We start from the raw sequence: 16,568 nt of genomic DNA, 5'->3' as shown, positions 1-16,568 counted from the left end.
ATGATAAAGACTTATATCAATTTTTTCATCTTTTATCATTTTTCTATGAATAAAAGTCTTCATTACTGATTAGGGTTTGTCCCACATCTCTCCTTCATTTTAATTTAATTTTTTTCGGTTTTTGATGCTGTACAATCTTTGTTTGGAGCAAACTGCACATCATACCAAACCATGTGAGGTATATAAGCCATACAACATCAGTCTATTCCATCTCTTTTTGCTATATGCGACATTTGACAAATGATTTTTGAATGCTATTTCAGGAAGTGACCAGGGCACATAAAGGATGGGCCCTGGATAGTGTCGTCTTACATAATGACGTGACTAGGTTCCTGAAGGACGACATCAACCAGCCTCCACAGGAGGGCGTCTACGTCTACGGACTCTTCCTGGAAGGGGCCAGCTGGGACCGGCGTGGCTGTAGATTAATAGAACCCAAACCAAAGGTCCTCTTTGAGCCTTTGCCCGTTATCCACATATATGCCATTAACAGCACGGGTGGGCGTGACCCCAGAATGTACGAGTGTCCAATCTATAAGAAACCCGTCAGAACGGACCTGACTTACGTGGCATCGGTCGACCTCAAGTCGACTCAGAATCCAGACCACTGGGTGCTGAGGGGTGTGGCCTTACTATGTGACATCAAGTAAACAGAAAAAACACAAAGCTTTCTGTGTCTGGCTTGATACCTGTTATCATCTGGTTACCGATGTTTCTCGTTCCGCATTCAAAAACATTTTGTGTATATTCCCTGCATTTTCAAACCTCGGTCTGCATATTCATTTATCTATATCCCTGCAAACACTTCTTCAAATATTGTTTATTATTCATCAGCCTGCACTGCATATTCATGACTTTGCTATATGTTTTTTGTAATATGTATCAGCGTTATGTGTATCCTCCCTTCCTCATTTTTGTTTCCATAATCATTAGTAATTGCTGCTTGACTAATGTTTTTTTGTTTGCACAATCAGTATAAAAGTTTGATTTTTCTATTATATGTGTTTTTCTATTCCCCTAAATTCTTCTTGATGTAAATATCTGCTTTTGTTTGAATACTGAAACACCTTGATGAAATCTACACCTTGAAACATTCAGGTTTTTATAATTGATAGCTTTATAGATGGAATTTAAAAATCACTATTTATTTCAATATTGACACTCAAAATCATGGCAGATTTGCATCAAATTGGCGATAGCCTGATTATGGAGATGTGATATAATCATGGTAGATCAATTGAAAGAATGATTCTAGCTTCAAAACTTATTCAGGGATGATTTAATTTAGCAATAGAGTAGAAACAGTGTATGATTTTGTTTTCCATATCACTTAGTTTTCTCAACTTTTCACAACAAGAAAACTTCATATATAGATAATAGATTTAGATGTAATAAAAGTTGTCAAGAGAAATTTATGAATCCTTTGGGATTAATAAAGTAGAAACACTCCTAAGACATAAATAGGAACATGAAAAATCAAATTTGTGTTTGTACACAAGATATAAAAAGTTGAATGAATTATAAATGCGAAAGATAAGTTAGTGAAAAAAAACTTGTCACAAATGGTCTGTATGAATAATAATTTGTGCTTCATGTAGTTAAGATTTATATTTTAGATTTAATGCCTAATCATATTTGGTGGTATATTTATGTTAAACATTATAGGTAAAGTATAGAAACATAATTAGTAAAGAGATGTATAAATATAAAAAGCTAGTAATTAACTTGGAAAACAATGTCGATGATTTAAAACTATGTTTAAGATGGACGTAGCGTAGAAACACATTCATAGTTGATCTTTATTGACTATACCAAAGCAACATGTTTACATAAAACCTAACTTAATCGTTATCACATAAGGTATACAAATAGTCTTTCAAACCATGAACAATTAATATAAATAATTTTTCAGTAATAACAGTATAGTAAGTGATGATGAGCACAAGTAAGGCATTTGTGAAATTTATTTAATTTCTAACGATTACCTTGTAACCATAGAATGGAATTGCCTCCATTAAAGAGATAATTTTATACAAATTTATATTTGTGATATCATATACAAAAAAAGATTAGTTTTGTAAGATTCAGTGAAGCATTTCTATATTTGTTGTAATTTTGCTGCAAAATTTATGTCTTGACAAGAACAGGTAACTAACTTTTGGAAATAAGGAATTTGGAAAGCTTAAACTTATAATCTTTGTCTTTTTGGAGCGATTCCTTTTACCTTTAAAGTTAATTGCTCTGTCTGAATGACACATAAACAAGTTATTTTAGAGACTTAGTATCGTGTAGGTAGCAGATAAGTTGTCTGTAATTTCTTCTTTCTTACTTAAACAGTGAAACCTTATATTCCTGATGTTATCTCCAAGTTATATTATACAATTGACACACAATGGCTACATGATTATCACATGATCAATATGCATTATAATCACATGATGTTCACAACTTCACATGATCATCACATGTTTGGTACATGACTATCACAGGCTATTAGATTAATGTCACCTGTTGTTTATGTGACCATCACTTTCAAACAAAATTCTGTGTACTTATTTATGTACGTTATATATCATGGAATCAACACATGATGATCACATGGTACTCAAATAATGCTATTTGTTTTCATTTGAAATCTGAGATAAAATGCAGCTGTATGTTGCAATATCTCTCTTTCTGTTGCATATTCATGAATACTGACTTTCAATTTACATTCATATCATTTACATATTTTTACAGCTGCATCATCTCATAGCCTCTCTCCAGAGTGATGTGAATTTTCATGTGTTTGTTTTCTATCAGATTATACAGTCATTGTGATCTACATGCTGTTGTCAACGTTAACTGTCAACAGAATTAAACAACACAACAAAAACAACAACCTGTTTGTTTATTGATGTTGCTTGATGTTGAAAAGCTTTCATGTTGCATATTTATCACCTTTCTATGCATGTTGTGCTAATATAAGATATTGTCATCTAAAGTACAATAGTGTCTTTTGTCATTTCATTTTATTTCTGTGTAAATCATCCATATCCCTGCTTGCATCCTGTGCCCATTTGCATTATTACCTTTAGTTTGACTAAGCATGTAGGTTACAATGAAAAAGTAACAGAGTAACAGCTTTTTAAACTTCACAGTGGAAATCTTTGTTTTCAGGTAAAGTATTTGACATAATAGCAGCTCAGAAATAAACTTAATATCAAGTACTAAGTTCCCTAAGAAAATATTTTGGCACCCTCCCTTCCCCCCCCCCCACCTCCACCCTCCTACCTCATATTGCAATAGCATTCTCCAGCAAAAGAAAAGCAGAAATATGTTTATGTTGTGATCCTTTTAGCAGTACAATTTCTGAATGTATCAGTAATGGATGGATGAATTTTAAGTAAGTTATGCATAAAAGTGCCACAAGAGCTTCTGCTATTGGATGAACCCTATTAAGGCTGTGAATTAATAACAATAGCAGAAGACACTGTCCTATTGTACTTAACAATTAGTGTAGCAATTTTGCTGAATGGCATGATGTAAATTTGGAGTACTAACAAAATGTGGAATGAATATGGTTGAAAGGGGGGGGGGGGGGGAGGGTGTTATTACAAAATAGAAATTTTTAGCGCATTTCTAGTGTCTTTTCAGTTATGTTATCATATCTTCCTCAACAGTTTCTTTTATAAACTGTATTAGTCGGCCCCTTTGAGAGTACGGGTACCATTCAAGAAGTTCCTTCCCCCTAATCAAGTTGCATTTTTTATTAATCCTTACCCCCTGCCATTTATGTCATCTATTTATGCATACTTTCTTTACTATATAACCTTCAGCCTATATATATCGAACACTCTTTCTATTTAACATCAATCGGTGACCAGAAATTTGACCGATATCAGCTACAAGCCATATTTGATGTAAATATGTAAGGCTATATTTTGTGAGGTGTAGGCTACTGGGGCATCGATGAGTGTGGTAGGCGACAATGGCCATCTCAGCAATAGCTAATGCAAGTTTACGCTGCCATGTAGCCCTGCAGGTTGGTGTACCAGTAGCTTGCACGTTACAGTTTCCCAATGCAATAGTGGTTTGTTTTCAACTATCATGTGTTCGCTCAAGATGGTATTTGCCTTCGAATTAATATATAACTAGGATGAATCCAGTGATGTTGCCTGGGCCACTCTCCTTCCTCCTAAATTGTTAATACCCTTAAAGCAGCGGCAAATACATCACAGTTATGGGTGACAGGTTGGACACATTTAGCACGTTTAGCCCGCGTGTATTCTTACAGATGTTATGCTCCACTATTTTGAGAATTTCGGGATCCGCCACTGGTGACTTCAAAAAGTCAAAGCTTCTCTGCAATTTTAAATTTCTCTGTCCGGCTATAGATGACGTCAGCATCAAATTCTCATATTTAACCTCCTCCTCCTCGGCGATATTGAGCTATGGTTGCCATTATTAAATTTGGCAGGCATATATCATCTTGAGCGTGTACAGTTAATGCCATATTAAGTTAGTTCTTACAGGTGGGTCAAAAGTAGATCCATTTTAATGTTGATGTATCATGTATACGATATCGTGTAAATGCTTTGTTTAAACATGCATGAAACAATAAGAACTCACTAACATTCCCGCCCGCACTCATTGCATGAATCCTTGATCACCTAACCATATGCTCTCAGCTCTTAGATTTGTGAAGAGTTACAATGCATTGCAAACGAAATAAACATTTATTTTAGCCGGCTAATAACTATATATAAACTCCAAATTTAGGAGGCAGACTAGCTTGCGCTGATTAGTGCTACGTGATTTGAATCCTATCAGTAGAACGTGACCCCCTCCTCCCCCCCCCCCCGCCTCCGCTCCACTCCCTTACCCTTAACTCACCCATGGCAGTTCAAGTAAATGTGGTATATGTGTCCACTTTGAAGGATGCTAAGCAGTCTTTCGATTTTCGGACAAAAATTCTCGTGACCTCTCCCCCCCCCCCCCCTCTCCACCCTCGCCATTCCCAACTCCTATGGAGTACCATTGAAATACGTTTCCTTTTCAACACGGTATGGGCAGTATTCAGTATCGTTCTGTAACAACTTATCTTGTTGGTGACGTCCCACTTTTCCCGCCATTTTTGTAAATCAAACTACTTACCAGATATGTGATCATGTAACATAGGAATTCCATTATCGTATACAGAAGAACTCAGCATCCCGTAACACGGACTCTAAAGGTTATTATGCTGATTGGAGTAGTTTACACTATTATCGAGTGTATAGGTAACGTATATATTGTACACTCAATGTCCACGTAGACAAAGTAGAAGTTGCAGATCCTGTTGGCCGGGCTGATTTGCTTAAATATCTTCTTTCCGTGTTGCGAGCATTTCCGTGACGGAGCGATGCCGTAAAGAACAGCGGCAAGTTCTTATCGCAGGGAACATATAGGCGTAGGATAGGACAGCATTATTTTACTAAACACATTAAACCGATTCCTCTCGGTAGAGTACATCACTGACCTTCATGCATGTCTAACGAAGTATCTTCATGGTAACGTATAAATGTTATACTAACCTGCTTTTACCTTTCATTAATAACCTGTCATGGACTTCTTGCATGTTGGACACTCTTTTCAGCTTAGAATTTAAGAAAATAGTTTTACTTGCAGGCTAACCTCAAGTGAGTACTAAGTACGTCGTACTTTGTTTTCAAGAAATGCACAATTCCTTTAAAAAAATGCATTCCTTTTCATGATTAGTCCACAAGTATAAATGACACAAGGTTAATGAGCAATTTTATGTTCGAAATCAATGACACTGTTATTATCGTTCTACACGGCACAGTTAGCGGATGACTCTTGACTCAATATTCAAAGCCAGTTGTAACTCCCTTTTGAAAGTAAAAGCGGTTGCTGTTATCACATACTAACCTATAATAAAGTAGGCCGTTGGCTCAGAATCACCAGTAATATTAATTACTCATGCATCATGCAATTGTCTAAATTTTGTCATATTTTGGACTTTAATATAATTTTAATTTTCGTATTCAAGCCTGCATATTGGCCTACTTATTGTCAAACACTGTCATTATTTACTATTTTTCTGTGAAATCAAAGTGAAAACGGGAATGCATTTTCGCACTAATGAACGGAATATATTAAATGTTTGGCCGAGGGCACTTTGCATCTTTTCCGGAATGTTTTCTGACGTTTATGTTATTTGTTATGACAGTCTTAGCAGTTTCTGGATTATTTTTATTTTTCAAAGTTAAAATTTTACGTTTTTGAATCATTTGTTTTCTGAATTAGCATATATTTAGTTCATATTTGAATGAACATGGTCACAGAATACATCATGGAGTAATTATATTTAGCTGCTTCTTAAATAGAGCTCTAACAGTTCAACAACACAATTGATGTAAGAACAACTGTGAAACTTGCATGTGATGTGAACGATTTGTTCTGTAAGGCTAGGAATTTACTCTTTTTGCGAAGCGAAACAATTATTGGACAAGAGTTTTAAGTTTCTTTAAAAAGGGTTCTTTAGTAGTATATTGAATAGTAAGATATAAAATACATTTGAATATATAATATCTCATTTAAGGCCCTTTTAGTCGATTCTAAAAACGAACTATTTATACGTAGATATATGAATGTGCGGGTATTTTTTTTACTGGAGGGCACTAAATATTTTGCGATTTCTTCTCCAACATAGCTCTGATAGTGCAGTTCTCGGACGTTTTAAGTTGTATAAAAGTTTCAGAAACATTTTAATTTAACTTTGAATGATGATTATGAAATAAAAAAATCATATTTTTTTCCAGAGTATGTTTCTTCATTTAATTATCCTATTCAATTAGTATGCAAGTTAAACGGGTCTTAAGTAGCCTATCAGCCAATCGGGAAGGTTGTCTATAATCTTAGTACGTCTAAATTCTACAAGGGTTCAAAGTTTTCACCTCTGACCTTCAATGAAGTTGGACCTACTCCAAGCACGTATACACATTATTACATTAATCAACCAAACACATGTCTCTCTTGATGTTTAGTGTATTCCCAGCAAACACAAAACTGTTTTTAAAATATCAGGAAAATATTTGAACAAAATGTTATGAAAACGTTATAAATAAAGTTATTAAAACGTTAAATGTCGAGTCGCTAGAATATCTGGATAACGTTTTCACAACGTTTTATATAACACTACAGTATTTCGATGTCAGCACAACGTTTTTAAGAAAATGTTGCAAAAAATGTTGTAAAAACGTTATAATAACATTTTGAGAAATATTATGATAACGTTATAAAATAACGTTATTAAAACATTAAATGTGAGTCGCTAGAATAGCAGGATAACGTTTTCACAACGTTTTATATAACGTTATTTCGATGTCACCACAACGTTTTTAAAATGTCGCAGAAAATGTTGTAGACACGTTATAACAACGTTTTGACAAAGGCTATGACAACGTTATAAAATGACGTTAAATAAACATTAAATGTTGAGTCGCCAAAATAGCAGGATCACGGTTTCAAAATATTTGATACAACGTTATTTCGTTGTTAGTACAACGTTTTCAAAATGTTGCAGAAAATGTTGTAAAGACATAATAACATTTTGACAAATGTTATGATAACGTAATAACTAATGTTATTAAAACGTTAAATATTGAGTCGCTAGAATAGCAGGTAACATTTTCACGTTTTATATAACATAATTTCGATGTCAGCACAATGTTTTTAAAATGTTTCAGAACAAGCTGTAAAGATGTTATAGTAATGTTTTAACTTCTGTGAGTACTTTAGACGGGTTATTCGAGTTGCGAATGAAATGAAACATGAGATTCAGAGTGGTTGGCGCTGTCTGGTACTTCCAACACTGTCAGAAAAGAGTTTAATAATTCTTGAATGCTTTCTGTACTATCAATTTATTGTAATAAAGCACAAATCATAACATTGTCAGAGAAAGCGCATGTAATAGAAAACAATCACCCAGCTGAAGATCCACCATCTTCTTCCAAGGAAGTTCTTTTCCTCTTCTGTGCCAAAGAAGGTTGTCTCTGTTTGGAACCAAGAAAAACAAAACATGCTTGATCATAGAGTAACACACTGTGAAATGTGGATTGTATATTTGGTTTTGCCTTGAAACATGACATGCCATATTTGTAAGGCTTTCTTCATACTATGACATAGTACTTAGGCACTGGTCATGCAACTGAAACAGTGAAAGTAGGAAACGCATTCTCTTGATGCCAGATGACCTATACCAAAGACAAAAGGGGTCTACTTATATATGGAGGGTTCAAACCCCCATGTATGAAATCTGTCAATTTATTTTTTATTTGTTTGGGGAAATTTGTCAAATTTTTAGCATTTCTTGCAATACCATGTTTTAGTCCTTCACACCTTTGGAACTCTTTCAAACTAATATTAACTTGACTCCAATATCCACAATGAAAAAAATGCATTTGATCTCTGTTGACCCTAGATGATCTTTAACCTCCATCAACATCAATAGGGTGTTCCTCACATTAACAAGGTACACTATATGCCAAGTACGAGCCTGTCAAGAATTGGCAATGTTACCCTTCCTACGATACGGTGTTTACAAGATGTACACACTTTGATCTGTGTTGACCCCAGATGATTTCGGACCTCCACCAGCATCAACAGGGTTCTTCTATGTTTGAACATGTTATATATCAACAATGGAAATCAGCTATGAAGATTTTCAACCTAAAATATATGTCTTTAAGTGTTCAAAACTTTATAGTACTGAGTCAAAGTATACAAAGGAACCCCCCCCCTCCCACCCCAACATCCTAAAGAAGAGTGTTATTCATTCAAAAGTGTTATTCATCACGTAGATGGTCATGTCACATAACACCACCTATAGGTAGTACAGTTATAACCTTTGACATCCCTGCAAACCTCACTGTATTTATTCGGTATTTTGACTTATATGCAAGCTTGAAATTACATTGTGTAACAATTCTAGACGTTGCTATATGGTATAAGCAGTATTGTTACTAGGATTTTAGAACCTGCGTCCATGAGACGCAACATCCTAAAAATTGTTTGCGTCGGGTCAATAAAACTTGCGACTAGGCTGATGTCCTCCATGACTACTTGCACTTTAAAATACCTCTTCTGGAACACGCAATACTTAGATATATAATGACCCTGACAATACGCTGGCTTAGCGTAAGGGAAGCGTGTATTGGTATGCCTATAATGTCTACAAAACATTTAATGGTGAAACCTATTCAATAACAAAATGACTGTCAAATTGCGAAGCGAGAAAGATTAGTTACAATATATGCAGGCATGAACGACATACAATGTACACTGATGTACGGTATACAACTAAAGTGTGTATGATAATGTTATTTAGGCTATGCTTTGAATTGTCGGAAATCATGTAAAACGAGTGTCTAGACATAATGCCAGCATTAAAATCCGGCACTAGTCAACTGATATAAGTGAACCATTAAATGTTGCGTGCATATGCCGTGAATGTCGAAATCAAGTAAAATGACTTAATCTTGATATAATGCCAGCAGAAAAATACTGCAATAGTCAACTGATTTAAGTGAACCATAACATATTGCGTGCATATGTCGTGAACTTGTCGAAATCAAGTAAAACGACTAAATCTAGACATAATGTCAGCATAAAACTACTGCACTTGTCAACTGATTTAAGTGAACCATTAAATATTGCGTGCATATGCGATGAATATCGGAAAAGAATTTATGATGAGGCAAAATGCAATTATAAACACAGCCGCATATTCGATTTATATGAAAAACTGTATGTGTACGTTTGTCCTCATATAGCGTCCAACGGTAATTTTTCTTTTCATCACGAAGCTCGACAGTTGAGCCTTCAAAAAGGGGGAAATGAATTCATATAGTCAAGTTATGTTACATTGAGATTATTAATAGTATTATTTAATGTAAAACTGAATGTAGGCCCTACCTTGTTGTCAGAGTTATGATTACTAATGGGCATTACAAGACACCGTATTTGCGCCTCGCTAAACTTGTCCCGTCAGCCTAATTTTTATTCCCAGGACGGATAAGGGTTTCAGGTTTTTCAGGAATTTACAAATTCGTTTGAAATCAGAGTTAGGACTTAGAAAGTGGGTTAGGGATCTATAATCTGGGGTCAAAACTATGAAAAAAGATTCAAAACATGTTTTTTTAAAAAGTGTCACATGTTTGGAATCCAGGGATTTGATTGGCCGATGCCCATGTTCGTCTTGGAAAAAAAATACGCGTCCCGTCACACATTACGAGTATATGTATTTTAACTTCAATTATCGCTGTAAACTCTTTTCGTTTGAAAACGCATCTGAAAATGCTGCTCACTTTACTGTGGTAAAACGTCCACGCTGTAGCTTTACACGGCATATTCAAGAATGAACAGCCTTCGATTGCACCCAAGTCTGGCATCCTTAATTTACCGGTCAAAGAAGACATTTTTGCAGTTGTCTATAGTTGCATGGCCGTTATCTGAGAACATTGCAGGACACATTCATAGGCACATTTTAAGAAAACGTCACAAGCCTGAGGTAGAGCCTGGACACGAAAACCATACGACTGAGCTGATCTACGCTCAACCCTGTCCCCTTGCATATGCTTTCATGTGTTACCGACTTAATTACCACTAGCACCCACATTAGCTAAATATTGGGTATCCAGTCAAAACGTCCATTTACCAAAACGTCCCCGCTTTTTAAAGACCAAAACTTCCCCGCTTTTTACCAAAACGTATTGTTTGAAAGATAACGTTCGTTTCGGATGTATTTTACTTCGCTTCCGAAGTGACTTGTGTCAACAACAGAGCTACAAGAGGTATAGTTGGTTAAGCCCCCCCCCCCCCTCCCAATTTCCAAGCTGACGATGTGGAAGGTGTAGATAAATTTTCATAACTTGACATCTTTCTGTCAAATAAATGAACATTCACAGTTGCGGTATCAATAGTCATGGATTTAACTTAAAGTCTCAGTATATGTGTTTGACAAATTTAAACTCCGACCTTTCCAGCTTACTGAACTACATGCGAAAAGTGAAAATGACACCGTTCTATGCAATTTCAATATCAATATTCATTATTTGAGTTTTCTGTCGTTAAACATTTTGAGTTGAATAAACTTTGCCAGATTTAGGCTTTTAACGAGGAAGGTGTAGTATCTTTACCCCTAAGTTTAAATGGTATCACACATGTCATCCCCCACCGGTTGGGTGGACATCATGTGAGCAGTGGCGGAGCTAGGGGTATTGGTCAGGAGGAGCGAGCATGATCTTTGGGGGCGCTTTCGACACTATCTAAGCGGAGCGCCACCACAGGTTGGTGCGTAGCGTAAAGAATTTTTTTGAGTAAAGATACTCCCTAGATCGCCGGAAATGACCCTTTCCGGGCCTGGCTAATTTGCAGATAAACGAAGAATAAATAGGTGTCATCGCCAAATTACACCAACAAAATGTGACAAATGTCAATAGGTAGATGAGAGCGCAATAAAAAAGTCAAAAATCGCGAATAAATAACAAGTGGTAAAAGAGCTGAAAAGGGCGCCAGCATTCCATTTGAGTCCGTCAGGGGGTGGGTGGCATCCGCCCCCTGACTGCATGGACGCTCCGCCACTGCATGTGAGCCCGAGAACGATTAAACCAGTTTTTGATATAAACGATCATTCGTTGAAAAGTTGGGTCGCAGGCTAGCACAGTGTCAGGAAGGATGAAAATCCCAGGCCCTACGGATATACATATTTAGCCTCGAATACCCAGGTGCTTTCAGGAAATGGCCCGTACTTTGTCACTATGTTGTCAATAGCTCACATTTTGATAGCCCTATAGCAACGACATTCCAAAAAATAGATTTCGGACTTTAAAATAAGGATTTCGGATTTTAAAAGAAGGATTTCGAAAAATAGAATTCGGGTTTAGAAATAAGGATTTCGGATTTCAAAAAATAGATTTCGGATTTTAAAAGAATTCATTTCAGATTTCGGATTTTAAAAAACAGATTTTGGATTTTAAAAACAGATTTCTGATTTCAAAAAACAAATTTCTGATTAAAGAATAGATATCGGAATTTAAAATAGGGATTTCGTATTTCAAGAAAAAAACTTTGGCCTTAATGGGCTTCCGTATACATAACATTGATCGGGGAAATCCCCATAACAATGAAATTTCCGGACAGCAAGGTAGCAAACGCCTATCAAAAGCCCCATTGACTTACACACTAAAATCACAAAAGTAATGTGGTATCTAAGTCTAGATAGAAGTTCTGACTAGCTAAACGCTACCCATCACTGAATAGTGGACAAATTGGCCCATCAATTTTCCGTATCATGACTGTGCAGATTTTGGCTATGAGAGCCTGAAGTTTTCATCACTTGTAAACAAACCTCTTTATACCCAGTACTGGCAGTAGTACACAATTTTCGTATGCTGCTCATGTGAGGCCTAAAGGGATATCAACTTGTATCAATTGACCCAATGTTTGCACCACATGTTCTTCCATTCATGCTCTTCAACATACAACCCACATAAAACCAGGTCCTGATTGATAACATGTTAAAAACGATATTCCCCGCTGCTTTTTCTGAAGGATTGATATAGACTCTTATATGAATATGCCACATTAAACAAGCTTCATGCAACCGGTCGAGCTCAGACGACAAAATAACACGGAATTTAATTTCTGTGCAACATAACATGTGTCCAGCCAAGACCGTCCCAGTCTACATGGACGAAAGGAAACTAAAGCATGCTACGCAAGAAAATCTAGGCATAGAGTGGACTAGTAGGCCCGAGAAATAGCTCGGTAATTGTTTCTTCGACATAGAGATGCTGAATTTCTACTCAATGGACTAATTTATGCTTAAACGTACATAGGGCCTTGACCTAACATAACAGTTACGCTAAGGCTATGCTCTGATGGCTATGCGATACCAGTAAGGCTAATGATAACATATGGTTAGGCCTACAGAAATTGATTGGGCTAGTAGTAGTTATATAATGTTCCTTATTTTCGAGCATCAGTTATTTTCACTACACAATTTCTGGGTCAAAGTCAAACCCTCCGTTTGTGAGAGGGACGGAATTTGAAGCACATTCTCAATAATGTTTGCTTTAATATTTGTAAAATAAGTAACCTAATTTAAGCTTCTCTAGGCTTATCATGTTGGGAATGCCAGGCATTTCAATGGACATACACTTTCAGGTTTCATGCATCCATGTGGCATATATTAAACATGCAAGATCTATAGAGGTTTGATATTATGTCTGTATTATTGATTGATATTTTGATTTTGCAGATATATTCAAGTTGCCATCCCTTCTTAAGTTTGACCCCAATCATCATGAAGCCCAAAAGAAGTCATGTAGACAGCATGCATAAGAAGCAATTGGAATCAGATATACACCCTTTCGAAGCTACGCCATCTGGAATTAGACTCTTATTTTGGTAAGCATTGACCAACAAAAACAATGCAAGGCTATGCCAGTTGGGATGTGGGACAATTTGCAGGGATCTTGCAAGCTCGCTACAAAGTGTGTAGTAAATTTTAGCTTTTGTCATGATACTTAACAATCTCCCCTCCCCCCTCCCCCACCAAATCCAGATACACACAGAGTTATCATATACTTTGCCGACTAATGTCATTTCCACTGGTATCACATGTCTTTAACCCTTTCATTGCACTCCTACATGTATGAAGAATACATTTCAAAGTTCAACTCTTTGGTATATGGTTCAAACACAAATTATAACCTCATATGTATGAAAGTTCTGTTGTTGTTGTTTCTTCTTCAGCTGGATTATCCCACTTCTTAGATATGGCTACAAGAACACTATTGAAATGGAGGATATGTATCCAGTTGTCGAAGCAGATTCTGTGCAGATCGTAGCCAAACATTTGGAAAAGTAAAGTCTCCTTTTAATATTTCTCTCTTGAAAATTGCTCAATTTTTATGCCAAGTAAGCTTGGATTACAGATTTGGTTTGAAAATTTGTCAGATCTAAGCTAACTTTTGGGGGCATCTCTTCCTGAAAATGTACAGATGGTTTAAATATGTTAAAACATCTGTTAATTGTGACTTTAATGCAACAGTTAGGTGGTGTTCATCTTCATGTCACTGTTTTTTAAACACAAAAAGGAGGTAATTTGTTTTATTGTTTTCTTTGGAATCCCTTCCTTGACACTTTCTAGCTATGGTATTGAATGACAGTTGGATCATTTGTTTGTGTGTATCAGTCACACTTTCCACTCACAAATTTGTTACATATGATAATACTTGTCACTGTCTGCTGATATTAAAGATTTACTTTGCACATGTATGATATATTAGAAATGCTAACTTTGTTTGTTTGATTTTCTTGTAACTTTGGAGAGGTGTTTTTGTTCGTGTTTTTGGTTGCAGAAATTGGGAAGAGGAATTGAGGAGATGGAAAGAACATCAAAGGAAACCAAACCTTTTGAGAGCATTGATGAAAACCATCATTGTAAACTTAGCATTGATTAGTATTCCTCTGTTATTCCAGGTAAAAAAAACATCAGGATTGAATTTATATGCCCATTTGAAGTCCGAGATGAGAATATGTTGTGACTACAGGGAATAATACTCACTTTGGTATAGACATGTGCTTTGTGACAGCTAAAGGCTGTTGTAGGACAATATCTTATTTAAAGGCATTGAAGACTCGCCCCAAACTGCCATCTGAAAAAGTACATTTCTGTTGCTTGCAAGTGACGTTTTGTTCGTGTCGCTACAAAATGCAGACAGTAATGAAACGTGATACCTTGTTATCTCTGGCTGGACCTGATATGTCCATTGCTGTATCGTTTGTATACTGTGCTGTGGGTATTGACCGCAGTTGTATGTACTGACTGTACACTAGTGTCTAATTACTGACGGTAGCAAGCTGTGTGCGTATTTTCTGGAATCGATGGTGGTGTCTAATACTTCTGTTACACCCCATTCGAAACTAGGTCAGATTACCGGCATTAGACATTTCTTTTTGCGCGAGTCTTCACACCCTTTAAGAAAGGAAGCTTGGATAAAGATACAAAATTTGTTTTTTCTTGGATTTTTGTCATTGTTCCTATCAGACAAACATGTTTTATTCATGACCTATAGTAATTCAAAATATTCTTCGAGTTAGTCCATTCCGCATAAATCTTTAAAGGTAGCACTCCCTTTAACGATACACCCTGTCTTTCATTGCAGGTCTGTATTGTGTCAGTGAGTATATCTGTTCTCCTGGCTGAATTTGTGCACATATTTTACGAAGAAGATTCTACGAACATTAAACTGTTTCTTTTTGCCACGCTTCTTGTCCTACACCGAATACTGTCTGCTTTCCTGATAAACCCGGCCTTCTTTTGGAGTAACCGTCTTGGAATGAGGTCCAAGGTTGCCCTTAGCGGGCTGATCTTTCAAAAAGTAGGATTGCTGAAACATTTTCACATCCGCATAAATTTGAAAAAATTAAAAATATGCTCTCTTGATCAGAAAATGTTGGACACGATGCCTTTAAAAGAAAGTATTATTCTAATAACCCACAGTTAGGTGAGTCATATTAAGCGATGAATTGGGTTGAACTCTCAGAGCTACCACTTGGTTTTTTTGTTTCAAGCATTTCACGATTACAGTTACATGTAATTATGAATAAGTTATGTGCATATATTAATTTATGTGGTATTCTATGTTACGATTCTTCAGCATTAAGATTAGGGTTAACTCTCAGAGCATAACTTTTGTCGGTTAATCTCTTTTAATTGATTAATTCTGTGTACACATGATGTTAAATATGTGTAGGCTATAATATGTTATAGATTAGTTTATGTGGTAAGTGCCATGGCAACAGCTGCTGATTTGATATTTTAAGGTGTTTCAAAGTAGGTTTCTGAAATTTGTGAATATTCCTCAAAATCTTAGATCTGTAATGCTTATATTCGGCTCTGCACGTGAACTGCATCGCACGTTTCCTTCTCATCTTCCTCCTCGTTTTATACTCTTTTCCAGATATTACGGTTAAGCCAATCATCTCTACGTCAGAGCTCAACTGGCCGGATCGTTAACATCTTGTCGACAGATGTGCAAGTATTTCATAAAGTATGTTTTATTGCATGCTTCATACCTACTTACCTTTCAACACAAAAGAAGGAGCGTTTTTCTGTTTGCATCCAACGATATTCTTGAACATTCAAAGCAGCTGGCTGCATATCATAATCCATATTGGAAGAAGTCAATTTTGTTATCCTTAATAAAATGCAGTTAACCAACTATGCTACTTGCAAAATTGAGCACCTTTCATAAATTAGCTACCCCTCTCAATAACAGCAATGCATCTGAGAACCTCAAGACATTTCTGTTGCTGTATCACTGGTATAACTTATTTGATTGGCTAGCATTTGGAGGTTTCCTTCAGGTTTTGTGAATTTATCAAATGTTCCCAGTTCTGACCGGGTCATAGTAATGTGGGTTTCTCATACAAGAGCAATCTACAGTTTCCCATCTGAAAAAAAATTTGAGTTAAAATGTTGAATTGGAAGCCACCTAACGTGAAGTTGTAACCTT

The 16,568-nt window shown here is 36.1% G+C and overlaps 2 protein-coding genes across 3 annotated transcripts in view; both read left to right on the top strand.

Moving 5' to 3' along the window:
• Positions 1-6,797, top strand: part of LOC139965575 (dynein axonemal heavy chain 5-like) — a 75,374-nt gene extending 68,577 nt beyond the window's left edge. The window contains exon 77 of the mRNA XM_071968087.1: positions 264-6,797. Coding sequence (XP_071824188.1) covers positions 264-650 — 387 coding nt within the window. The 3' untranslated portion in view covers positions 651-6,797. The remainder of the gene's footprint in view (positions 1-263) is intronic.
• Positions 6,798-12,590: 5,793 nt separating this feature from the next.
• Positions 12,591-16,568, top strand: part of LOC139965572 (ATP-binding cassette subfamily C member 4-like) — a 30,733-nt gene continuing 26,755 nt past the window's right edge. The window contains exons 1-6 of one of the 2 annotated variants that reach the window (XM_071968084.1): positions 12,591-12,810; positions 13,304-13,452; positions 13,801-13,911; positions 14,409-14,529; positions 15,216-15,431; positions 16,014-16,103. In XM_071968084.1, the coding sequence (XP_071824185.1) occupies positions 13,349-13,452; positions 13,801-13,911; positions 14,409-14,529; positions 15,216-15,431; positions 16,014-16,103 (642 nt within the window). In that variant the 5' untranslated portion in view covers positions 12,591-12,810; positions 13,304-13,348. The remainder of the gene's footprint in view (positions 12,811-13,303; positions 13,453-13,800; positions 13,912-14,408; positions 14,530-15,215; positions 15,432-16,013; positions 16,104-16,568) is intronic. The other variant, XM_071968083.1, reaches the window with a different exon arrangement.

The sequence above is a fragment of the Apostichopus japonicus genome, chromosome 3, assembly GCF_037975245.1.
Source record: "Apostichopus japonicus isolate 1M-3 chromosome 3, ASM3797524v1, whole genome shotgun sequence".
Lineage (NCBI taxonomy): Eukaryota > Metazoa > Echinodermata > Holothuroidea > Aspidochirotida > Stichopodidae > Apostichopus > Apostichopus japonicus.
This window is presented reverse-complemented; position numbering and strand designations above follow the sequence as displayed.